We start from the raw sequence: 26379 nt of genomic DNA, 5'->3' as shown, positions 1-26379 counted from the left end.
GGGGCCATTGGCCTCCTGCCCCCCTGGGCACCCCTGGGATCGTGTCCAGCCCTGGCACCAGCACCCCCAGTCCTTTCCCAGTGGGCACTTTCCAGCCCCTCTGCCCCATCCTGGAGAGTTCCATGGGTTGTTGTGACCCGAGGGTGGCACTTGGCCTTGTCCCTCACACCATTGGCCTCAACCCACGGATCCACATGGCACACGAGCAGAGCAAACACTTTCCCATTTGTGATAAAAATGAGGTGATGGGTGCTCTACATGGAGGCAGAGGTAATCCTTCCTTCTCACGTGGGAAGCCCTAAATTAAGAAATAGCATTACAGTGATTTTCCAGGATGCTGGGAAAAGTCATGTGGAAACAGATTATTTGTTATTTCTGCTATACAATCACAGGATCAATCTAACCAAATAAAATGCTGTAATCTGATTTGATATAAATGGCTGCTGACATTCATACAAAAAGCCTGAGTCATTACTTAGCTTATTCTGTACCCCTTACTCTTATCACAATAGATTGAACGTTAGTGACTGTACTGGTGAGTCATACTTATTCACTTATGATTTTTCAAATTGTCCATGTATTTGATTTTTTTTTTTAAGAGGAATTGGCCAGGTTGATATAAACAACCTCCTTTTAATGATTTTTCTTACAGTTGTGAGGACGTATTCTAGTGATGAGATTTATACTGGGTTGTGCTTTACTCACTTCCAGGGTTTTCCTACTTGGTCACACTAACTCTGGAGTAAGCTCATGCTCAGCATGAATTGGGAAAATCCTATTATTCTTCCTGTCCTTTGCCTTGACATATCCTGTAAAACTGAGCTATCTGTAGGAATTTATTAGGTCAACACTGAGAATGAAAATGTTCCTGTAATAATCTTTGTGTGTATGTGTGTGTAACTTCTTTCTGTACAGTAGCTCTGTTGTTGTCAGTCTCCTCAGACAATAATCCCCTCTCCATTTCAGTCTGTCACCACAAGTGAAAGTGAGCTGAGATCCCAAACGACTCTTGATTTAACCAGTGATCCACCTATCCACTTGGTACTCATCACGTCTGAAACTGGGCTTAACAATTTAACACTCTTGGACTGATGAAAGTAGAGCTCATTTTTGGATGAGAGTGAGATTTAGGCACTTAAAAGGGGAGCTGTCTCTATATTGCATGACCAGGCTGAACTGTGGCCTGTTCAAGAGGCTGTTTGGTGTGGTAATTCATAAACTTGGACACTGTCAGTAAAACAACAGGAATCCCAGAATGGTTTGAGCTGGAAGGAACGTTAAAGCTCATCTAGTTCTACCTGCTGCTGTGGGCAGAGACACCTTCCACTAGCCCAGGTTGTTCCAAGCCCTGTCCACACAGGATTTATGCTCATGTTGCTGCAGCAGCACGGCCTGTGAGGTGCTTTTCCTTTCGGAAGGAATGCTGTCAGCCCTGGGAACAGCACAGTCACAGATAATGTGATACCACCAGATATCAGGGAAACAAAACAGTCTGTGTTAGTAATATCAGTGTCCTTGCAGATGTGCTCAGAGGCTTCCCCTGCATCCGTCAAGGGTTGGACTCTCCAGCTCAAGTGCAGGTCTTTGTGTGTGCTTGTGCTGCAGCCCTTAATTAGCTGAAGATCGGCTGGAGCAGAGGAGACTGAGGGCAGAGCTCACCGGGGGCTGCAGCTCCGATCTCTGCTCTGTGGGGACCAGGAACGGTACCCAGGGAATGGCTGGAACTGTGTCAGGATCAGGTTGGATCTCAGGGAAAGGTTCTTCCCCCAGAGGGTGGTTGGCACTGACCAAGCTCCCTAGGGCAGTGGGCACAGCCCCAAGGCTGCCAGAGCTCCAGGAGGGTTTGGACAACACTCTCAGGGATAGGGGGGATTGTTGGGGTGTCTGTGCAGGGCCAGGAGCTGGACTGGATGGTCTTTGTGGGTCTCTTCCAACTCAGGATAATCTGAGATGTTATGAAGACTCTTCCATTAGGCTTTGTGGGATGGACAATGTATATGAGCAGTGTTGAGATAATTTTGGGATCACAGCTCTCTTTACTGCAGATGTTTGAAGCAAACATTCTTCAAGACTTTCTTCATGGCTCTTGGTGGATGTAACAGGGACCTTCTGGTAGTGCTGTATTTGACTCCTCTGCCACAATAAAATTTTTAGGTATAGAATCTATTAACCCAAACTCCGTGGATAATGTAGTGTGAGCTTGCAGAGGGTGTAATGTAATTATGACAGGGTCAAGTAACTCTGATAGGAATGAAGTCCAATGTAAAGGACATAAATAAGTATTTGAGTCACTTAAACATAGATGTCTGCTGCTTCTTCAGATGTTGGCTCCTGGAAGGGCATGAATATGTGTCTGTCTGCCAGGTGCACTCACATGTCTGAAATGGCACTGGGTGCCTGGGTTTGGGTACCTGCCTCTGTTTAGTGCATCCTGGAAGACCGACAAGACAGCAAAGCAAGAGTTCCCATTTGGAGTAACACCAGCAGGAGTTGGGGTGGGATGTGCCGTACGGAAAACCAGGATATTGGGCTTTGTCTGTCACATCAAGGCTCCCTGGCCCTTTTGTCCCTGTTGAGAGCTCTGTCCGTGTGTCCCTCCCTCGCAGTGAGCGTGGGTGTGTTTGGGAGGCAGTTGGTGATGACGTGATCGCATTTTTGTCTGTCTGCACCATCCTTGTCTCATCCAACATGGAGGGCAGGTGGTGCTTGGGGATTCATCCCGGCCCTGCAGTCAAAGAGGCTGTTGTTTGCAGCATCCCAGATGCGTTTCCTGCAGATGTTGAAATAAATGAGGCGGGGGGTTATAGGAAAAGAGAGGATGATCTCATGTCTAAGCCAGTTCAGTGATCATCTGGGGAACTGGAACTCTGCCTTAAGGATGCAAGACAAACAACTCGAACCAGGCTTAACCTGTTTTCTTAGTTCCATGGACAGAGCAGTATCCTCAGCTTGGTTTTGTGTATCCTCTCAAATTGAATGTGGTGCTTGTTGGTAGTTGGCTGTGCACTTAGGGGAAATGTGTATTTTCTGGTTTATGACTTAAAAAATTCCTGTTCATGACAGTGATTGGATAGGACTTGCTGTTCCTTTTTCTGGATTGCCTTTGAATTCCAGCAGTTCCTCCAAAACTGATATGGCTGGGCACATTTACTCCAGTGCTTAAGTCTTTCTTATTCAGACTTCCTTAGATAAAAACAAATAAATAAGCCCAGGGTGATTTCTAGCCTCAAGCTATTGTTAGAGCTGCCAGGAAAGGGTGGGCAGGCACTGACCCAGGCTGCCCAGGGAAGTGGTGGAATCACTGTCCCTGGAAGTGTTCAAAAAACGTGTAGATGTGGTGGGTTAGTGGTGGACCTGGCTGTGCTGGATTAATGGTTGGACTCAGTTATCTCGGAGGGCTTTCCCAGCCTTAATGATTCAGTGATTAATGAAGGGATATTGTAATGTTCCAGTGATCATAACAAAACTAGATTGTTATTGTAATGCCTGCACATAATTGCTTGAGAGCCAGGGGTTTGGGAGTGATATAAATCATCGTTCTTTAGGGCTTATCCTGCCGTTTCAGAATTGAGGATTAGGAATCATTTCTTGAGACCAAGCCCCATGTGGTGCTTTGCTTCTTTTCACTCTGAAGTTTTTGTGATGGTTCAGGTCTGATCATGGTCCAGCTGGATCTGAGAACTGATCCTGTGCAGCAGTCCCCATGGATTTTTAGAGATGCAGAAAGGAGTAACCTCCCTTTGATGGTTGGAAACAGTTCTGAAGTTGAAGGTCTCTGGTGGCCCCTGATTTTCACCAAGTGTTCAGAAAGCAGCGGCCTATGAAGAGTCTGTTTAAATCCTTCCAGCTGATTTGCAGTTTGCCTGTCACAGCCTCTTGAGCATCTCCAGAGAGCGGGGGTGGCCTGGAGGTGACACACAGCTCTGGCTGGAATTGCCTTTCTGGGTTTACAGAGGGCACTGTTGCTGCTCCTTTAGAGTTCTCAGTCCTGGTTTTAACTAGGATTGTAATGTATGGAAGCATATATATTAGAATGTATGTAAGGGATGAATGTGATGCCTTCTTCTTTTGTTTGTCTGTAGGATACTGGGATGACTGGAATTCAAGATATTTGATTCCCGCTCTTACCCTGAGGTAGAGGAAATAAGCACGAGAAATTTCTACAGCTCAGGCAAGTAAATATCTCTATCTCCATAGTTTATTGAAATTAATTGCTTGGTAAACAAGTGAGTACTGGGAACCTTCCTAGAGCAGAGGAACTGATTTGTGCTGTTACAAAATACAGTTTAAAAGGAACATAACAATTTTAATTATATTTTTTTCTTTATTTAGTAGGGAAAGGATCTTTCATACTGAACTCTGCTCTGAAAAACGAGAAAGCCTCTCCTCTGTGGAATTGAAATAAATATTTGACAGTTGCCTTGAATAAAAATTAAGCAAAAATGTCTATCATAGATCCTTACCAGCACATTGTGGTAAGTAGCTCTGAATCTTCTGTGTATACTGTCTTCTGTAATATATTCTGTCTTGTATAATGTGTTCTACTAGAGGTTACTCTAAATAAGCACATAACATTGCAGTTGTTACTAATTCCTTAAAGAAGTGGTGTGTGTAACTTTATCCCTTACAGTACAATTTTTTTTTGGTACAATTCTATTTACTGACTAACTCTTTCCCTTTTCATTAGTATGGATAGAGGGGTGAGTTGACAATTTTGGGTATTTAGATCTTAAACCAGTGTATATCAATGATGTTGGTTCAAAGATAATCTTCAGAATACATCCTGCAAACTCAAGGTCTGAGTGAAATGGTCTGTGCTAGTGAACAGCAGCTGCCGCTGAAAGCTCCTGCTCTCTCCTTCCTGCTGTATCCCAGTGTTCCTGCTGCATTCCTTGTCCCAGCTATCAAACCCATGTCTTTAGGGAGACAATTGACCTTGATGAATTGGCAGAAAAAACAGTTCAATACAAAAATAGACCAAAAAAAGTTATTAGTAAGGGATTCTCGGCTGTGAGGGTGGGGAGGCCCTGGCACAGGTTGCCCAGAGAAGCTGTGGCTGCCCCTGGATCCCTGGAAGTGTCCAGGCTGGACGGGGCTTGGAGCAACCTGGGCTAGTGGAAGGTGTCCCTGCCCATGGCAGGGATGGGCTTTAAGGTCCCTTCCAAGCCAAACCATTCCAGGATTTCATGGAATGATTAGAAAATCCGTTTTGTGCTGTCAGAGCTGGCCCAGGGGGAGGGTGGAGCCATGTCAGCACAACCTGTGTAGCGGAGAAGCAGCGACAAGAGAAGGAGAAGGGAAAGGGGAGCAGAACTGCCCTTTGTGGGGCGAGGCAGTGGCTCACCGAACACTGGGATATTCCCATGTAGCTCTCTTGGAAGTGACTTTCCAGAGTAAACACGAAATGGCAATTCCTGCTCAGACTGAAATCTGGAGCCACACCGGGCGTGTTCCTATCACGGGCTTCTCGGAAGAGCCCCGGGATCCCCCAGCAGGAACAGTGACGTGTACCCAGAGATAACCACACTTGTCAGAGTGCTGTGCTTCTAAAGCATGGCTAAAAATACACCCTGTGCTTCCTTGAAGTGATCTCTTATCAGTGCTGTGGTTTGTACCCCACACGCTCACATCCTCTGCTCCAGTTTGCAGCCAGCACGTGCCAGACTCGGCTTTGCTCCTCCACAGGCCTGTGAACTCAGCTGGAAGGACCAACTGCAGGTTGATGTCTCTGTTTAACCGTGTTACAATTCGCTGACTTGCTCCTTTTGGCATCACTGCCCTCTCCTGGATGGAATGCTTGGAATGATCTGTACCTTTATGGGAGAGGTCTCTGAGGCACTCGGTTATAGTTCATTGAATCATTCCCGTGAAAGATCTTTTGATACCTGTATATATATTGTAATAAACACTGTCAGTGCAAGAGCTGATCTTTTAATTGCTTGAAAAGTGAATGGAAATCTTTTGAGGTTTCTTAATTTGAAAATTGAAATTCCATGGAAGTTTTTACTGGAATTTGGAAGGCAGCAGGCCGTACGCATGCAAAAATCTTGGATTTTAAGAACATTTGGCATTAAAAGACTCAAAAGTATTCTCCCTAAAAGTCCTTTTGCTGTTTTGTGTGTTTTCTGATCTTTTTATTTATCTTTCTTTCACGTTTTGTGAAAGACTCTGAGGAATAAAAAGCTACTGGAGGTGCAGACTGTGCCAAAAAAGCTTTAGATTTAGAGACTTAAGATAGGTAATACATCTTTGGTTACAATGATATGGGGGATAAATATAATAACAATGGGAAAAATGGCTTCAAGGTAAAATTGTGTGTGTGTGTGTGCACAAATGTTTGTCTGAATTGAAATATCCTATGAAAGAAGAGCATGGACTCTGAAAATCTATTACTTAAGTAAACAGGCAAATATTGTCATTTATCCAGCCCAGTTGTGAGCTTAAGTGACCTTAACATTGAGGAAGTAAAACTATTAAATACTTATGCAATCTGCCCGTGCCAGAGCTTCCTGATTGGGGTTGGTGTGCAAGGCAATCTCCTGATGGAGTTGTGTTCTGTGACTCAGCATTCTGGAATACACAAATATGATATTGGAGACATGTAAATTCCTCCTTCTTGGCAAGTCCGGAAAGTTTGTAGGTAAAACCCACCTGCGTTCCGGGAGACTTTGGTGTGAGGTTGTTTCCCAGCCCCAGAGTGGGAAGGTGATGGGGTTTGTGTGCTCACAAGTATGTAAAAGATGTAAAGTATGTTAAAGGGAGGAAAGCAGATAATTAGGGAAATTTTACTGGGAGGAAGGCAAGCAAAGGTGAGGGAGGAAGAAAGGAGGCAGAGGAGGAGTTAGGAGAGATGGAAAGGTGTGTGAGAACAGCAGATATTGAATTGTGACTGTGCAGGACACCTGGAATCCCAGAATCCCAGAACATGCTGAGTTGGAAGGGACCCACAGGGATCTTCAGGTCCAACTCCTGGCCCTGCTCATGCCCCTCCCCAAGAGTCACACCATGTGCTTGAGAGGATCATCCAAACACTCCTGGAGCTCTGGCAGCCTTGGTGTGTGCCCACTGCCCTGGGGAGCCTGTTCTAGTGCCCAGCTGGGTGAAAACCAGTATTGAACCAGCAGAGTGAATACTGCCCACAGGAGTCCTGTAATTTAGAAACCCCATGCTCAGAGAGGGCAGGTTGAAAACCTTTCTCTCCTTTCTTCTCTAAATTTATGGACAAAGAGGAAGTGAGATGAAATGCACCTGTAAAGCGAGGCCACTGTGGATGGTAGGTTTGAGTTTTTTAAATTCATCAAATCCCAGAATGGTTTGGGTTGGAAGGGACCTTAAAGCCCATCTCATTCCACCCCCTGCTATGGGCAGGGACACCTTCCACTAGAATTAGTTGTGAGCTTTTGAAATTTGTAACCTGTCGTCAATTTTTGAAGGAATGCAGATGTTGCTCCACTCAATGTTGCAACGTTTAAGTGATTTATTTACCATCCTCTGTTTTTCAGAAGTACTTGAGGGGTTGGCAATGTACAGATTTTTATCAAGGTTTAAGGTGAACATAAGTCACTTGAGAAAATGCAGCTTAGTCATCTAAAGCAGCAAGGGCTGGATTTGTAGAGGTATTTGGAGTCAACACATTTCTTGTGGTGTTTCCAGGGGGCATCTGATGCCTTCAGAACTCACCCAAAAAACTACCCAAAAAGTGCTTCTAAAATGTGGACATTTAATCCTTTTAATCCCCTTAGAAACTGGATCCTAAGTGGAAAATTGCCTTAATTTCCCATTTTACTTAAGTTACGTGAAAAACGTTTATTTTGGTGTAAGAAGAGATCTGGACTTTGGAGCTTCCTCTGTATCTCTGTATATTTTTCTTTTTATGAGCAGGGAGATCATTTATTTTAGTAGTTACAAATTTCTTCCAAGTGTGTCATTATGGCCAAATATTAATAACTCTTTATAATTATAATCCTCAGTGTGAGGCATGGGGAAAGGATATAATGTTTTCTGGTTTTGCCAGGCCTCTGTGTACTTGCCTTCCTTTCAAAGGATCTTAAACCAGACTTAACTTTCCTGGCAGTATAACATCTGGAATGGTGGGGGTTGCTGTTTCAGTCAAGAAAAAGCAGTTTTTATGATAATATAACTGTTTAGCAAAACAGTTATTGACTTGTAGTAGAAATAGTGATGATCTCTGTCCTGCTGGAATGAGAATGCACTAGTAAGTGGTGGCTTGGTGGTAGGCATTTTATTTAGGCATATAAATTTCATGAGTAGGACTGGGAGATGCAAGAAAATGACTTTACAGAGTGCTTTTTGTCAGGAAGCATTGTGTAGTCTCCTCGTTTTCCACTGAGGACTCCGAGGCACCAGAATTTCACATGAATTTCATGTATCAGCTGAGAGCTGAATGCAGCACACCCATGTCCCATCCCTGTCACTTAATTATAACTCCATCCTCCTCCTCGTTGCTAAATGCTTGCTGATCTCTGATTTGTGTTCTCCAGTGAGGACAAGCTCTTTCTTAAGAGCTGAGAAAAAGGAGAAGGGTGGTGTGTTTGTACTTTGGGCTCTTTCTCTTAATTATAAGGTTGTATGTGACAAAGGAAATACATCAGTCTGTGAACAAACTGAGGCCAGTGCCGTGTTGTGAAACCAGCCCTTCATCAACCTGACCTGTGTGAAGGTGGCACACACTGATAAAGCAGCTTTGGGTGTTTTTAAGCAGCAAACTGAAAATAGGGGACAGCGGGAGCTGTTGGTTTTGGGAGATTCACAGCTTGTAAAAATTCTTGGAGCAGGGTGAATGACAGAACTTCACATAACTGTTCACATAGAACCAGCTCTTCCCAGGTAGTCACTAAAATCCCCATTTAGCCCACTGTGATGGAAAACTCTGGGCTTTTTTTTGCCCTGTGGCAGAGGCAGAAATTTATTCACGGAGAAGTCACATCCTCCTTCCCGTTCATCCCTGCGCTCTTGGAAGCTGCAGTGCAGGTGGTGATGGATGTCATGGAATCCTGGGTATGTCTCCATGCCAGCACAGGGCAGGCTGTTCAATAGGTACTGGTTCTTACCAGCTGTGGGTTCCCACACCTTTCTGTTGGGTTTGGTGCTTTGGAGGTGAGCAAAGAGTCCCGCTGGGAGGATCAGGCAGAGTCTGAATTCCACTTTTCCTGTGGTTGGTGAACCGATGAGGGTTTCAGTGCCCCACTTGTAAGGTAACAACTGGCATTGCCACAGTTCCCCCTGCCTGCTGCCTTGTTCTTTGATCCAGACAGCTCCTACAGCTGACAGGGGAGGGATCCCAGAGCTGCCTGGACAGACAGACAGTCATGGATGGTGTGGCTGTGCTCAGGGTTGTGGAGGCATTTGGGTTGGTATCGTTTGAGTTGCTTTTTAATGTATCCTGACACAACTATTACTTAAACACTCACAAGCCACTTTTGCTGTCTTTAGTTGGTTTTGGCTTTTTTGGGGTTTTTTTGAGGAAATGATATGTAAGATACCTATAAGATAGTATTTTTTTTATTTGTATTAGAGGGGTCCAGTTTGGTTCTAGACTCTCTGGGTGAGTTGTAGATGAGAAATAATGAGGCTTGGCTGGAACAACCAGTTTTGAAAAAAGGAAGTGTCCAGATGAAAACATAGCAAGAAAGCACCAGGCACAGCCTGAAAAGCATGTCCCATACCAAGGGTATTGTCTGTGGTTTTAAATAAATTCCAGTGAATTTCTTGATTCTGGTCTTTCCCCCTTTTCCTTCTGGTTGGAATACATTGTAAGACCTTTGATACTTGGCTGGTTGTTTTGGTCCCAATGGCTGATATGCCAAATATATCACAAAGTTAATAGGGGGTTAGGAAAAGATAGAAAATATCCCTGTTTCAGTGTTGGAAATGCAAACCTGAGGTATGTTGTAGCAGGGTGTGAGTCAGTGTCTGGGCACTGTGGGCAGCCAGACAGCTCAAGTGTCCTAAGACAGGCTTTTAACATAGCAGTGTAGGTGTAAGGGCTGGGAGGCAATTGTGGGAGACCTGATCCTGCCTCCAGCACATCAGATATACCCACAATCTCTGTGCTCTGTCCCTGTAAAGGCAGTGTTGTCTGCCCTGCAGTATGCACTGGTCAGTCTCAGAGTTGGTCAAATTTATGGCTATGTAGATAAAGCAACAGTAGATGTGAGTTGGTGACCTCTTTTTATTAAATTTTTTTATTTTTGTTTCTTAACTTCACATCTTTTCCTATTTCCCTAGTTTGTTCAGGAGAGACCTGCTCCTGCTGTGTGCTTGGGCTCTGCAGGAAACAGGAACCCCCAGAAACTGCACAAAACTTGCTGGGGAATGTTTTAACAGCTGGGTTTTCACCTTCCTTACATTGTCTTAAGGATGCTTTCCCACTGAATATTGATGTGTGCTAAAAGGTGTACTCCAAGTATCACTCACTCTGTCCCTTGCGTGTGCAGTGTGCTTTTATCTGCTCCAGAACACATACTTGGAAATAATTCCTCCTGTTCTTTGTACCAGGGGAAGGTAATTACAAAGACAAGCTGTAAAATAACCCCTTTTTTATTTTTTCCTTACCGTACCCAGTTGTCCCTGACTGACTAAATGCCTTGGAGCAGGTTGTGTGGAGAGGAGGAGTGTTATTCATTGAGATTAGTAGGTGTGGCTGCAGGAAAATCCAGCAGCCCCAGTGCAAGGTCTGACCTCCCAGTAAAGCTGCAGGGTGCAGTTCAGCTTTAAGATGCTCTATCCAGTATGAGTTTCCCTTACGTTTTGCCTGGGTGATTTCCCTCTCTCTGTTTTTGGACCAAATGAAACCCTGTTTTCATAGATGATTTTTGGTTGTTGTTGTTGTTGTTCTGGAGCTTAATCACCTCTAACTCTCTGACTTCCAGGTGGAGCACCAGTACTCACACATATTCACTGTGACAGTAAGGAAAGCCACAAATGTCACCAAGGGAGCCATTGGTGACATGCGTGAGTATTTCTCTTTCTATTTTGCTCTTTCTTCCATGAGGCTGTTGCCGTAGGCAGGGGGAGGTGATGACACATCCAGCTTGTCGTGCATTAAATGATTGTTCCTGGGCTGGGGGTGGTTTTTTGTCTGTCTTATTAAAGCCAGGGCAGTGTCCCCGTGTCATTGCTCACTCTCACTCAGGGCAGATTTGCTGCTCCTTCTTTCCATTGATCCAGAAGAGCTGAGTGAGTTGTAAACGATTTGCCTACAACAAGCAACACCTACAATTAGCTTTTTGGCTCAGTGTGTGAGTCCTGTGGGACTGGCAGTTGCTGCTGCCTCAGAAGGCTGTGGTTTGCTGGTGGGAACATGTCAAAGGAGAGGAGCCCAGAGCTCTGCTGAGTCAGTGCAGAGAAAAAAATAAAAGCCATTTCAAAAACCAACCCAAAATGGGTCAGCAGATCTTGTGGTGGGGAGATACATGACACCAGCACTTCTTCCCCTTTCTGTGAGGCTGCTGGGCTGTGTAGCTGAACAGGAAACCACCAGGAAGAACAACCCATGAAAACTCTTCTCTGCTCTAAAGGGGAGAAGAGGGAGAGAATATTGGCTGAATCTGCAGAAAGAATATTCCCACTTCCTCAGGTCTAACTGCTCTGCTGCCAGGTCATCTCTCCCTTTCCCTGGCACTCTGTGCAAAGCCTGGCATAGCCCAAGGCTGGGGTTGGGAGGGTGAGTGGTGTCCTGCTCCTGCTCTCCCATCAGGCTCCTTGGACATGCAAATGCTTTCCAGTTCCTGCTCTGACACTCAGCTTTGCTTCAGTGGGTTAACAGTGGGTTTTCAGAGTTAAAGTCTACTGTTGGTAGTAAAACTGGGGGAAGGACACTTGGAAGGGGAATGTTGAAGAGCCCCAAGTATGAGGGGAGAGAGGGGAGCCCTGGTGAAGGGAAAAAGGGAATTGGGAATCTGTTTAACATCTCCTGTGGGGTAAAGGATAGAACACCCAGAGAAGATGCAGTGGGGTGTGTATGTCCATATTTATATAATCTTTATACAAAAAAACCTCAGGAGAAGTGCTGGAAGAGTGGAAGAAGGAGCCCACAGGTCTGTGTGTGTGAGAAGATGGACAACACAGGTTCTCAGACTTAGAGTTCTCTTTTGTGAGACAGTGTGGGGAACGTGGGAAGAGAAAAGAGGAGGTTGAAGAGAGGACCCCATGATATGATATTAAAGGGAGTGGGGAAAGGGTGAAGAAAGCCAGAAGACCATGGCATTTTTGTCCACCATATTCCTATAGAATAAATTCCAAGTGCAATCCATTAATGTAATTTTTTTTTTCCTTCCAAAAAAACCCACCCTCTTATCTTTGTATATCATCAAAACAAACAAGCTGCTCAGGAAGAAGATTTTATTTTGATAAAACCTGTCAGAACTAAGGGCTACCAAAACCTGCTTTGTTTCCTGTCTGAGGCAGCTACCAGAGCTCTGTAGCCTGGGGCATCTCTGAGGGAGCTTCCAAGTTCCTGGGGCTGGTTCTTGGAGTCCTGGCAAATCCCCCAAAGTGAGAGAAACAGATCGTTGTGTCTGTTTTTATTTTGGGAAAGTGAACAACGTTTTTATTTCCCGGGTTTTTACAAAGCTTGGTGTGTTGGAGCCTGGGAGCTCTTTGATCAAATCAGTGATCATGTTAATTACTGAGGAGAGACGCTTGAAGCTGTGAGTGCTGAAGGGTCTTTACAGTTGATTGTGCCAACATATATATATATATATGTATATATGTATGTTTATTTTTTTAATTCGATTTACCAAAACTGGAACTTGTGGAAGGAATTTCTGAACTGTTCTTGTCTCAAGGACAGGAATCACTGCCAGGAAGGGTGGCTGTGATGTGGTTGGGGTGGGTACCTGAATACCCTTCATGGACACTGTCCCATTATGGACACTACCAAGCTGTTGGCTCTTCTGGTGGATTGCACCTGACTTTTTTCTTCTGTTGTTGTTCTGGGGTCAAGAGAGTTAATTTTACATTGTGGTGGTGATGGGGGAACATGAGGGATTTTGTGTAATGTTTTGCTGTTCTTTTTGCCGTGTCAGTTTTTCCAAGACTTGCTCTGAAAAATCTGGGTCAATCTAAGCTGATTAAATATGCTGAAGTGCTCTGTGTGATATTTTCATCTTAAGGCTCTGAACTCTGCCTCTGCTCAAAGAGTTTTAGCTGGAAGGTGGTGTGTGGATGGGCATGGAGGCCCTGAGTTCTGTCTCCTTAAGCCCAGGCAATATTTTAAGCATGTTTTTCAAGATTTATTGAGCTCTTCATTAATGAGGAGTGTAAATGGTTGTGTTATCCTTAAACCCAGGTCACAAGTGCCCACTTACAGTGTAGCTTCCACAGGCAGTGTGTTTCCAGGAGTGACCAGGTCACACAGGCAGCTCTGCTGATTCAAGACTTATTTTTAGTGCCTTGGCTGCTCTTTGTGGTGGAACAGCAGAGGAAGCTGGAGCTGGGATAGCCTCCAGCCCTCTGTTTGGCTGTGGTTTCCCATTGTGTCTGTGAGTTAACATTTCTGGGAGGTGATCTGACAAAGACAAGCAACCAAATCTAAATCTTGGTCATCCCAGGATCTGAGGAGCTGAGCTACACTAGCTGCTCTTGCTACTCACTGATAGAGCACATCAAAATAAACCAAAATGGCAATAATTGCATAATAGAAATTTTCCATCCAGTTGCTTTTCATATGTGAAGGAAGTCAGTGTACTTTGACCAATTTGTCATTCTGTGAATGCATGTTTGGGGATGATAAATGAGATTTACTGCAAGAAATGACCCAGCACGGTTGGGAGGGGGCAAAGGAAGTTTGAGAGCAGACCCTCTTTCCAGGAGTTCATTCAAATCCTTTCTTATTAAAGGTATCTGCCCGTTTACTGTTGCCTTAATACAGAAGTATTTTCTTTACTGATTTAACTTGTTTCAGTTTTTGGGTCTCTGTCAAGATGATTATGTCAGTCCAAGATATCATCATCCCATCAACATCCAGGTGATGCACCTTTCCCCAGATGTAAATTCTGGTTTAGTGACTGCTCTGTTGACTGTGCTCAGCTCTTCTGGCTGCATCTTTTAAAGGCTGGAAGGTTTATGAGCTGAGTAACTGCAGCAGATGTTGGTGGGTTGACCTTGGCTGGTCTCTCTATCACTCCCCTGCCATCAACAGTACAGGGGAGAAAATATGATGAAAGGCTCTCTTGGGTCAAGATGAGGAGAGGAGATCATTCACCTCTTACTGACATGGGCTACACACACTCAATTTGAGGAAATTCCTGCCATTTATTGCCAATTAACTGTAACAGAGTAGGATAGTTAGAAAGACAACTAAACCCACTTTATCACCTAGACCTTTCCTTCTTTCTAGTGTTCCTGCTGCAACCCTTGTACCACCTGTCAGACACATGTGATGGGGGTGAGCCAGCTGAACTGGCAGAAAAACAGTTTAACACAAAAAGAGACAAAGAAATTTCTTAGGAAGGAATCCTTCCCTGTGAGGGTGGGGAGGCCCTGGCACAGGTTGCCCAGAGAAGCTGTGGCTGCCCCTGGATCCCTGGAAGTGTCCAAGGCCAGGTTGGATGGGGTTTGGAGCAACCTGGGTGAGTGGAAGGTGTCCCTGCCCATGGCAGGGTTGGCACTGGATGGGCTTTATGGTCCCTTCCCACCCAAACCATTCTGGGATTCTATTCCCCTGCTGCCCAAAAGCTGCCACACAAACCTATTACAAGATAAAATATCACAGAATCTGCATGGGATTGGTGAGGATTTAGTTATCTTAAATGCTTAGCTTTCTGCTGATTCCAGACCTTGTAAAATCACTTCTCTGACTGGAGCTCTTGGAAAAGATCTTGCCTCTGGTCTAGTGTGTTCCTATATAGTAGATGTTTAGTTTTGAGTCTACTCAGATGCCACCCAAACTGTAGAGCCTTTCCTTTCTTCCATGACAGTACAAGAACTTGCAGAAAAATGACCAGAATCCCAAACTGCAATATTGTAGAAGAGAAATCCTTGCAAACTGGTTCTTCTCTCCATAGCATCTCTCCTTTTCTGGATTTTCAGGGAGCTTGGTGGAAAATTTAGTCAAAGGAAGCACTGTAAAATTTGTCTTGTATCTTTAAAGATCCATTTCAGTATAATGGCTTTCAAAACAAGTGGAAGCATCTACAGAGGGAACCAGTTTTATGACTATTCTTAATGATTGCTAATTTTGCTTAATCCTGTTTTGGATTTGCAGCTTTTACTTACTTCAGCTACTTTTGATGCTTTGATATTAACATTTGTAATTCTGGGCCATTTCAAGGGGAAAAAAATCTTTTCTCAAGAAAGTTCAAAGTTTGATAGCTTGTGACACTGGTACTTAGCTTCCATCCCAGTTGCTGTCTTCCCTGTTGGAATAAAAGATGCATTTCCATTGCAGTTAGGCTGAACTAGTGTGGTGTCAGCCACTAGTGTGGCTGTTCACCATCAGCCAGAGCTCCTGAGGTTGAACTTGGCCTAGCTAAAGCCCAAGTCACAGCAGCCAAGGTAGGTGTGTGCAGGGTTTTAAACCTGGCCTAACAACAGGAGGAATTGGAGGTTTGCCTGCTTGTACTGGAGTTGGTGTTACAGCAGCTGGTTCAGGACTGATCCAGCTGTTCTCAGGATCACATCTGGCTACTCCTGCCCCCCGGCTTAGCTACCATACCTGTTGAAGTGTCATCAGCTAAGGCTCTTCCTGCAAGGCCCTGGAGCAGGTTCTGATTTTTGCAAGGGAGTTGCAAGAGGAAAACAAGTCAAACTCCTTCCCTTTTCCATTCCAACAGCCTGGGAAAAGTAGGTCAGAGTTGGCCAATCCTCCACATCCTCCAAGCTGCACGTGCGGGTTTCGTGGCCAGGAGCCATAGGGTTTGAGCCTTCTGCCAGCCCCTGTGCTGGCCCTGCTGTTTGCCATGGCCTGGAGTGCTCTGAGCTCCACCACTGACCACAGCAGGTGCCTCTGGATCAGGAGCCAGGGCTGGCACTGAAATATGTGTCCATGTGGGTCTTAAAAAATGAACAGTGCTACTGACAACTGCTCAAGAGGTGTCTGCTGCAGATCTCAGGGAGATCATCGAGACAACTAAATGCCAGATTTGTTTCCTTCCCAGTATTCTTTTCCTGATTAGGCTTAACCAGTGCTTCAGGGGGCAGCAACGTTGGGAAAAGGTTCGTGTGTTCCACAGTGAAGCTGATCCAGGTATTGCTGCTCTTTTCAGTTGCAAAAATATCTTTTTGATGAGAACCAAACTGTGTCTGTGAGTACTTGCCATGTAGTTACTGAGGCAGGGGCTGTTTCTGTCAAAGTTTGGTGAACACTTGCTCTCATCCCAGGGGAGGGCTCTCCCGTGACTGTTGCACGGAGAACATCAAGCAGTGGTGCTGGCTCAGACCCAGAATCCATCTTCCTGGCACTCTGGTTGGAGAACCTCCTTGTCCCTCTGCTCCAGGCCCTTGCCAGGCTGGGACCAGCTGCAGCCCCAGGAGAAAGGAGCTTGCTGGTGGCTGGGAAGTGCTCCTGTTTCACGTGCTGTCCTGTCTCCAGGCAGAGCTCTGTGGTGGGGCTCTTCTCCAGGAGCTGTGCACACCACTGTTTCTCCAGTTTGAGCCTTTTGCTCTCTCCATTTAGGAGGAGTCTCCCTTATTTTGTGCCATTTATCCTCTGTAATAAGTTGATTTTTTCCTTCTTTCTATTCTTTTCCCTCTCATCCCCCTTCCCAGGAGTGCTTTGAAGTTGCGTTAGGGTTGGTCTAATGCCTGATCCTAAGGGACAGTTGGGAAGAACATCAGTCACAGTGAGTTATAAAGGAAAATTATGAACAGGGTAAGCATGTGACACTTTCCTCTGACACCTCTCCACCACTGCCTTCAGTGAGGGACTCCCTGAGCTGGATGTGCTCCTGGTGTAATTAGCTCTCACTGAGGTTCTCCTGCAGAAACTTCACTTGTTTTCTTTGAATCCATGTAAGTCTTTTCACCCACAGCTCCTTTGGTGAGGAGTTCTGCAGGTTGCTGTCTGCTGTATAAAATAGACTTTGAATTTGTTTTGAAAATGGGGTTTTAAAGGTGTGATCTGAAGCATCTGAATTGGGTTCAGTGTTGGGCCCCTCACGAAAGAAGGACACGGAGGGGCTGGGAAGGGAAGGGAATGGAGCTGGGAAGGGGCTGGAGCAGCAGGAGCAGCTGAGGGAGCTGGGGGGGCTCAGCCTGGAGAAAAGGAGGCTCAGGGGGGACCTTCTGGCTCTGCAACCCCCTGACAGGAGGGGGGAGCCGGGGGGGGGTCGGGCTCTGCTGCCAGGGAACAAGGGACAGGAGGAGAGGGAACGGCCTCCAGCTGTGCCAGGGGAGGCTCAGGTGGGACAGGAGGAGGAACAACTCCCAGGTGTCACTTCAGTTTGGGGTTTCCTGGAGCTTCTTGCAGTGGCAGTGATGATGGTTTTACAAAGATGTGATGTTTATGCAGCAGCCTGAGCCTATAGTTAGCTCTGGTTGTGCTCCAGTTAGGGCAGCTCTGGGTTTGAAAAATGTTCCTTATAATTGTCTGAATTAAAAAGTCAAGGGAAGAACCTCTTCTCTATCAAGGCCCTGAGGCTGCACTTCAGCAATATAGTAAGTCAAGCTCTAGGGCTGCTGGTAGAGACCCAAAACCTCTAAAACCTCTTGATACCAAACACAGATCCAGTGTAAACTTGTTCTGTGGATTCAGAGAACCTTGCCAGTGTAAATTTGTATTAGCAGACTTTATGCCAGACTAGGAATAATCTATACTCCATCAGCTAACATAAATCTGGACTAAAAGTCATTTTGTGGCTTTGAAGCAATTTAGCAGGAATGTGATGATATGCCTAAACTTACTGTAGACCAAATTATCCCTGTCCAGGTCTGGCATTGCTGTGGACCCACAGTTGGAGCTGAGCCAGGCCACCTTCTCTCCCATGTGTCTTGGTGGTAGAGTGAGATGTTTCACTGAGAACTAGGCATTTAAATTAATTAAAAAAACCCAAACCCCTTAGTTTCTGGCACACTACAGAGAAAAATGTTATTTTTCTCTGGGCTGTTGCAGTTATTTCAGTCACTTTTCACTATCTGTCTGCAAAAGGAACTTAGAAATAATGTAGAGAAAGGAATATTATATTGCTCTTGGCACTTGTACAAATCTGATGTGACCCTATGCAGCATTCAGCTGACCTATTTAGGGGGTTTTTTTTCCCCTTTCAAGGCTGGATCAGTGAAACCAGTGATGTCCCCCAGCAGCACACTGGGTGGTGATGCAGTGCCTGTGCTGGGAGTTCAGTTCTCCCCTTCACTGCAGCAATGCTGGGGCTGCAAAGCACTGCAATAGAGGCACTGCTGATTTTTAATGAAGGTGTTACCTAATGCCAGGATTTCTCATGGCGTAGCTGCTTCCCTTGGAGTCACCTTCCGCTCGTGAAATCTCACCCTGCATCACCCCCTTTGCAAAATCCCCAGAGCCTAAAGCTTGGCAGTCCCTGTAATACCTGAAACACAGGCAGCAAATAATCCACCCCCTCCTCTGGAGCCTCTCAGGTATCTGCCCCGTGAGAATGGGGGGCCTGCTCCTGGTCCCTGTGTGGGATCCTGTGGCTCTGCCTTTTTCCATTCCTTCTTTCCATTCCTTTCTTTAATTAATCAATTCCTGGTGCCTGTGTTCTCCTGAACACTGGAGACATCTTTTTCAGGCCTTTGTTAGTCTCTCACTGGGGTGGAACAGGGCAAGGCTAAGCCAAATCTAATAACTCACTGCTTTGTTAATGTGGTTTTTGGGAAATGTTAATCATTGGTACTTGACAATTATTAGTAAGTACCATTTTTAAGTCACATGAAACTGGGAAGCCCCCTGATTTTACAATTCATTACATTTTCACCTGACTGTGGCAGAGAGACCAACTTGTATTTTCAAGCCACTGTCAAGCATCTTGTCCAGTGAGCCCTGTAAAATTCACTATTTGAATAGCAATTCAGTTGTTGTTTAGCTTCTTCCCCCTTGGAAGAGGGAGAGGTCATCCAGCAATTCCCAATATTAGCTTGGCCTCAGTCAGGCTGCTCAGCTGCAGTGTGATTTTGTGCTAAACAAGCTGTACTGTAATGCAGGAAGCCAAAAAAAAGGTGGAAAATAGACAAAGATGGTCATTTGGGACCTAGTGAGGTTTTATGAATGGGATTGCACTTATTGGTGGATAAATTAATGGTTATTACCATTTTTATATATATATACACACACACCAATATTACACATAATTGATATATTGTATTGGTATTTGTATAATATATATGGTAACTGGTATATGTGTAATAATCCATATCAATATAAAATATATTGGCATGTATTAATTATAATAATGGTTAACCAGAAAGCAAAATGCTCCAATCAACCAAACTAACACAGTTCTTTAAGGAAGTTCTGCCATGGACTTGCTGGAATATTCCCATAATTGCTTAAAAATGATATCTGGAGATCACGGGACCGAAAAATCTGGATCCAGATGAAGTTTTTCTCATGGTGGTGCATATAATAAGTGAAATTAAAGTTTGTACAGTTTTATTTCATATCCATTGTGATCACGGGTGTCTGTGACGTGCTCATGTGGAAAAAGAGTCAAATCCTTGTGGTGTGGAATTTTTTACAGCAAAACAGGCTTTGGGATACTTGAAGAACTTTTCTTTTGACTTTTGATGGACAAATAAGATAAATTTTAATGTGTGATGGTATTGGCTTCATCCTTGATATTTTATATTTGAACAGGCTTTCTGTAGTTTCTTTATGTCTGTTATGCTGTTGAAATAATTGAAATGACTAAAACATGAATTATATATCTGAAATATTAATTATATTAATATAGGGGCCTGCTGACAGTCATCTCATCAAATTAATAGCATGAGATGAAATGCTTTCCAGTCAGTGTAGAAGACTTTACAGGTTTCTTTAACAGACAGATTGTTAAACCATTACTCATTTTTTAATGTGAGAGTGTTTGACCCTAATTACTGTCCATTGTGGGTTTTACTTGGTGATTCATAATGTAATTTAAAGGGAAAATCCTATAGCAATTACTTAACCAGGAGATAAATCAAACCAGGCAAAGTCATGGAGTCCTTACTTTCTACCTCTCAGCCATTCCCTAAGCTGTTCAAAAATAGCAGTGTAGATCCTGACTCTGCTTTTATTGTTGGAAATGTGTGTTCAGCCCCTGGAGGATGCTGGAAGTTGACACGATTATGGATGTTTTGTTAATTAGCTTTAGGGTACATACAGCTTTCAGCTGCTAATTGCAGGACCCTCGTTGGCAGCAGTGCTGGAACTCTTAGGTTTATTTCTAAGTGTGCAGTTGGGGTTTAAGGTATTGAATTGTCAGTTCAGATTGGTTTGTTCCTGAGGAATCCCTCTGGTCCCCGTGTTCCAGCCTTCCCTGTGCTGTTCCCTCTGAAGCTCTCCAGGACATTCAGTTGCACTTATTGTAAACAGCCAAAAAGTGCCAGGAAAAGAGGGATATGGAATTATCCCATCTTGTGGGGATGCATGTGGCCATTGGAAATCCTTCCAAGGGTTCCCTGTGCTCTAATGTTGGGATGCTGTGGCAGAGGAATCACAGGAGAGCACTTGTATAAGGATTAGCCTGGAGCAAGGCTGAGTGTACAAACCCCTCATTTTCCTCAGAAGTGTCCTGAGGAACAAGGACAAATCCTTACATATTGTTGCTTTTAAGTCTGTGGTTCTGTTTCAAGTACTGGAGCAGGAAAAAAAGAGCAGTTCCCTGATAGGGTTGTCTCTACATGGAATTGTTAAGGTTGGAAAAGACCTTTAAGATCATCAAGTGCAGATATATCTATATCTCAGGTATAGATAATTCTCTTGTCTTGATTAAATTTGCAAAACATCAGCTTTTGACCCATTAACCACAAAGATTCTTCCTTTTAAAATCAAAATATGGGTAGCAGTGTTGCAGTATCTAAAGGGGCTCCAGGAGAGCTGGAGAGGGTCTTAGGACAAGACCTGAAGGGGACAGGACACAGGGAATGGCTTCCCAGTGCCAGAGGGCAGGGTTAGATGGGATATTGGGAAGGAATTCTTCCCTGTGAGGGTGGGGAGGCCCTGGCACAGGTTGCCCAGAGAAGCTGTGGCTGCCCCTGGATCCCTGGAAGTGTCCAAGGCCAGGTTGGACGGGGCTCGGAGCAACCTGGGCTGGTGGAAGGTGTCCCTGCCCATGGCAGGGGGTGGCACTGGATGGGCTTTATGGTTCCTTCCAACCCAAACCAGTCTGGGATTCTGTGATAACAGCAGTAATCAAACTGTTTTTACTTGCATTTTCAGATAAGTTTTTTTTTAACATTACCTGGCAAATCAATTGGCAAGTGCACAAGCAGGAATAAAAACATCCATGGAAAAGGGCACACACTGTTTAATCTGCCTTTGACAACTTTAATGTTTTGAAATACATGTTACTTGCCAGGTTGCTGGTATCTAGCTTTTTGGTCCCCATCCAATAATAAGGATTAAGGTTTTGATTAATATAATATAGCTTATAGCAATATCTTAATCACAGCATGCAGCGTTCCAGTGTATTTTTTTCTCTTCATCTGAAGAAGGAAGTTACAAAAGAATAGATTTTTATTTTCTTAACTGAAAATAGCTCAAAATAAACTTTGAAACATGAAAGGGCAGATGATTAAATCTTTGCCTTGGGTTAAAAGCTAATAAAGGCATGGAGGTGAGGGGGTGGCTTGTCAATGCTGAACTACCAAGGCTGACTTTTCTAAGTTTAGTTGTTCTCTGCCTCACATTTAGCCTGACAGGAAGTTAGTAATGGCATCTCTGTGCCAGAGGTCTGAGATTTCCATGTGTTTTGGGGTTTTGAATATGGAGAGGAAACCATTTGGGGACTGTATTTGTAAGAAAAAATTAGGTTTTTATAACATAAGGTGGTTCATGTAATGACACGAAAAACTGAATGGAGATAAATGTTTTGCCCAGAGCTCTGTTCAGCACTGTGACTTTGTGTAAAAACCCAAGGTCTTGTAGCCAAGTTCAGTCTCTTGGCAGAACAAGTGTGTGTGTTTATTGCCAAAGTGATGCTTGATGTCCAGAGTTAGCAGATGAGACCTTGTCACTTCTGACTTGGTGGATGTTTAGTTTCAAGAAGGATTCCCTTCTTTCTGGCACAACTCTGTGTGGTGGTTGAAAAGAGAGAATGTAGAAGTTGGCAGGTTGTAACATCTGCCAGGGAGAGGTGGCTGGGGGTTGATCCCCCTGTTCCCCCGACATTAAAAAGGAGATAAGATCAGCCATAATTCCATAGGAGGTAACAAGGATTGCTATTTTAAGGCTTTCCACGCTGATCCCCAACTGTAAAGAGCTCTTGTTCATTATTCAGGGAGCAGTGTGACCAGCAGCAGTTGGCTAATTAAACTCCTGAGAAGTTTAATTAGAATAAAATGGAATAGAATTTGCCTGGGTACGTATTCCAAACCTCCTGAGTGGTTTCAGAAAGCCCTTTTTTTGGTTGTTTGGTTGTGGGGTTTTTTTCCCCCCCAAAGACAGTTGGTTTGATTTGAAATCTGAGCAATGTTTTAGAAAAATCTACCATGAAGGACATCATGAGCCTTGGCCTAATTTGACAGAAAAAACCCCTCATTGAAGAGAAAAATACTCCAAGCTTTGACTTGTTGGAAAGTGGATTTTTAGGGCTGCCAGGAATGCATTCCTTGCCCTCAGGGATGACTATTATTAGACACATCCGATGGCTTCTGTCAATGTGTACTTTTCTCCCCCTGATAATTCTGCTCAGCTGTAGTTGCCGTATCTCCTTTTCCAGTCAGTGTTGAGCACAGTTGTCATTCCAATATCCTGTGTAAATAAGGTCTTGGTTCCGTGGTGGCCTCCCCAAAGCCGTGGTGGCTGCAGTGGTTTCACATCTGGACAGCTCTCCTGCAGCACACTGATTGCCTCCATCACTCCCAAACCAGCAAAGGTGAAAGAGGATCCAAAACTCTGGATCAAACTGCTTGTTTTCATTGTTTTGTGGAATACTTACTTGTGTGGCACAAGCCAAAGAAATTAAAGGCTAGAAAGAGAGGAAGAAATGAAAACTTTTAAAAACTTGCCTGGCAGTTGTTGTATGTTCCCAATAAACTTGCCTCAGTCCTAGTGCCATTCTGTTTGTGCAAGGCTTTTCTCCTCCTCTACTAAATCCCAATTCCTGTTTCTTTTTGGGAGATTAATATCATTGTATCATTCCCGTTGTTATATTTATGTAACTTGTATAGCTGCACACTCCTCTGTCCTAGACCAGGAGGCGATCTGTGGTTTCACATGATTGCACCAACAACTATTACAACCCCAAGCTGAGTTTTCCCTGCCCTGAGCGTGTGTTTTGCCCTGCAGTTGACACTCCAGACCCCTACGTGGAGCTGTTCATCCCGACCGCCCCCGACTGCAGGAAGAGAACGAAGCATTTCAACAACGACGTGAACCCCGTGTGGAACGAGACCTTTGAGTTCATCCTGGACCCCAACCTGGAGAATGTCCTGGAGGTAAATCCCAGGGCTGAGCTGCAGCTGGGAAGGTGGAAGGGAACAGTACCTGGAAAGGTGAAACACAGCAGCTTGTGCGTGTGTGGCATCTGTTGTCTCAAGATCCCCCCTTTTTCTTTTAGCCCTGGTGTTGTATAAATTGAATTATTCAAGGAGTAGCCTTGAGAGTCATTATAAAACATGCCTGTGAGTCACCTCTTGGACTGCTCCTGAGGGATAGTACCTGCTATTCCTCACCTCAGCCATCATTTACTCCCTGCTTCCTGCACTGATTCAACTATTACAGGCAGCGAATAGGTGGGGCTAAAGTCAAGTCTCTGCCCATTCTTTGCTTCTCCCTGAGGAGACAGAAAGCACAAGTGTGGTTCTGCTGTCTCCTCCATGCCTGGAGCCAAGGGCTGGGAGCCCACCCAGTGCTGTTCTGGGGACCAGTCCATGTGCAGGCTTGTTGGTTAAGCCACCGTTTAATCTCGGGGTGTTAAACCTTTCCAGGCTGTGTACAGAAGGGGAGTGTTACATCTGAGTATTTTATAAGTGGGCATGGCAAGCATTTAAGGTTGTCTCTGGTCCTTTGTTAGCTCTGTTCTTCCTATGGGGTGGCCCTGACACGTGCAGTCTTCTGAGCCAAGCTCATGGAGTTCAGTCTAAATTGGCCAACTGGGACAGAGCTGTAGCCTGTGAAGGTTTTCCTTGGCCTTGTGACCATCATCTCTTGGGTCTGAAATGGAATTATGCTTCCTACAAGCTCCTTGTGTTCTGGGGAGGGGGATAAGCTCCACAATCCCATGGCTGGCTCAGTGGAGCATGAAGGAGTGTCATATACATCCAGGGACAGGGAATCTGAGGGGATTCCCAATGGCTCCACCACAACTCTGCAGGAAGCAGATCACCCAAAACAGCTGCCACCAGCTGGGTCAGCTGCAACAGTCAGCTGAGGGCATTCTTACCAGATTTTTTTAGTTGTAGAGGTACAAATTGGCCACAGAAAACTTGAGAAAGGTTTGAAATCTAAGAACAAGTCAGGCAAATAGATAGCAGGAATTAGAAAGGAGTGGAATGATTCTGGCTTCTTCATGAAACAGCCAGGAAGAAAAGAACTTGGGTTCATCTGCTTTTGTTGCAGTATGGGAACTAAAATTGTTTCAATTCCACTTTTATGGATTCTGACAGAATCTCTGGGGCAAAGAATTTTACCCCTCTTTTTGCAGATCTTGTGCTTTTTTGGAGGATCTGCAGGAGCTACAGCTGGCTAAATAATTGATGTGGTCAGTAGCAGCTCTCAAGATCTTCAAAAGATGAGCAAAATAGTAAACTGAGGAATAGGAAATAAGAAAATTCCTTGGGTTTACTGGCATTGTATAAAGACTGGGTCAGATTCTGCTTGTAGTTACAGAATCCCAGGATGGGTCAGGTTGGGAGGGCCCACAGGGGCTCATCTGGTCCCACCTCCCTGCTCCAGCAGGGCCATCCCAGAGCACACGGCACAGGATTGTGTCCAGAGGGGTCTGGAATATCCCCAGGGAGGAGACTCCAGCCCCTCCCTGGGCAGCCTGGTCAGGGCTGGGGCACTGCCCAGCAAAGAAGTTCTTCCTCCTGTCCAGGTGGAACTTCCTGGGCATCAGTTCCTGCCCGTCCCTGCTGTGCCATTGCTGGGCCCCCCCAGCAGAGCCTGGGCCATCCTCTGCCCCCTCCCTTACCCTCAGGCAGCTTCCCTGGCAGGGTTGGAATTGATTGTGTACAAAATTTCGTTCAAGGGTTTGGAAAGGATAAAATTATTCAAGTCACAAACACAACAAGATTGACTGTAAGTAGAAATTGGAAATGGAACTTTACAATAAGTGCAGGCTGTTGCTGGTCAGCAAACAGCAGGTGATACCATGTGAGAATGGTTAATTATGGCTCTGCTGATGTGTGGGGAAGACCCTTTGGATTCTGCATGGAGTCCAGTGTCAGAATGCCAATCTGTAAAGCCACCTCCCCACCCAAAACCTCTTTGTGAATTCCCAAGCTAACAGAGACTCCACAATCTTTGTGACTCCATGGATTATTTTGATCTACACCTTTATCCCAAGTGCAGTTTTCCCTCTGAAGCTCTTCAAAATCCCACTGAGAAGTTTCTCCTGCTGGTTTTAAGAGACAGTTCCTCAGAGATTGCAGAGTAAAGTTCTATGAGGAAACAGGATGTAGATGCCATTAAAATAATAAGTTCTGCCCTAAAATACAGTTCATCATTTCAAAGGGTTGCTTGTGGCACAGGATGAAGAAGATTCTTTGTAGCTGAGAAGAGACTGAACCCAGATGTAGGAACATCAAGTGATTGTATCTTGATTCCTTTTGTTTAATGCAAAAGATATGATCCAAGCCACAAACATATGATATTTTAGAAGATATAATTCCACAAAGTGGAAAAAACCGTAAGTCAAAGGAGTCTGAAGAACTCATTTAAATAGAGACTGAAATGCTTTCTGAATATCTTACTTGAGGACTTGGAAGGCAGCCCCTGGGGAAAAAAACAGACTGCCAGACCTAGATCCACATGGATTAGAGCAAAAGCATGGGATGGTGTTCTGTGGTATCCCCAGACATCTTTGGAGATCATCACATTTTGGAAGGTATGTGCTCTGACATGGAGAGTAGGAGAAGAGACTTGAAGGTCTGGCTGGATACAGAGAAAAGCTTTGTGTTTTTTGGAATGCTGCACACTTTGCCAAATCAGTGCTGTAAAAATCTTGGTCTGTACACACAAGGCTGGGGTGTAGGAGTTGGATTCAATGATCCTTGTGGGTCCCTTCCAACTTGGCATATTCTGTATGGATTCTA

At 44.7% G+C, this 26379-nt stretch overlaps 1 protein-coding gene across 3 annotated transcripts in view; it reads left to right on the top strand.

The window, feature by feature from the left end:
- The window catches only part of PLA2G4A (phospholipase A2 group IVA), an 81936-nt gene that overhangs the window by 14816 nt on the left and 40741 nt on the right, over positions 1–26379 (top strand). For 2 of the 3 annotated variants that reach the window (XM_064664035.1, XM_064664032.1), the window contains exons 2-5: positions 4083–4171; positions 4333–4475; positions 10893–10974; positions 23411–23559. In XM_064664035.1, the coding sequence (XP_064520105.1) occupies positions 4443–4475; positions 10893–10974; positions 23411–23559 (264 nt within the window). In that variant the 5' untranslated portion in view covers positions 4083–4171; positions 4333–4442. The remainder of the gene's footprint in view (positions 1–4082; positions 4172–4332; positions 4476–10892; positions 10975–23410; positions 23560–26379) is intronic. The other variant, XM_064664034.1, reaches the window with a different exon arrangement.

Source organism: Pseudopipra pipra, chromosome 9 (assembly GCF_036250125.1).
Source record: "Pseudopipra pipra isolate bDixPip1 chromosome 9, bDixPip1.hap1, whole genome shotgun sequence".
NCBI lineage: Eukaryota > Metazoa > Chordata > Aves > Passeriformes > Pipridae > Pseudopipra > Pseudopipra pipra.
Note: the sequence above shows the minus strand (reverse complement) of the source record. Positions and strands in the feature narration are given on the sequence as shown.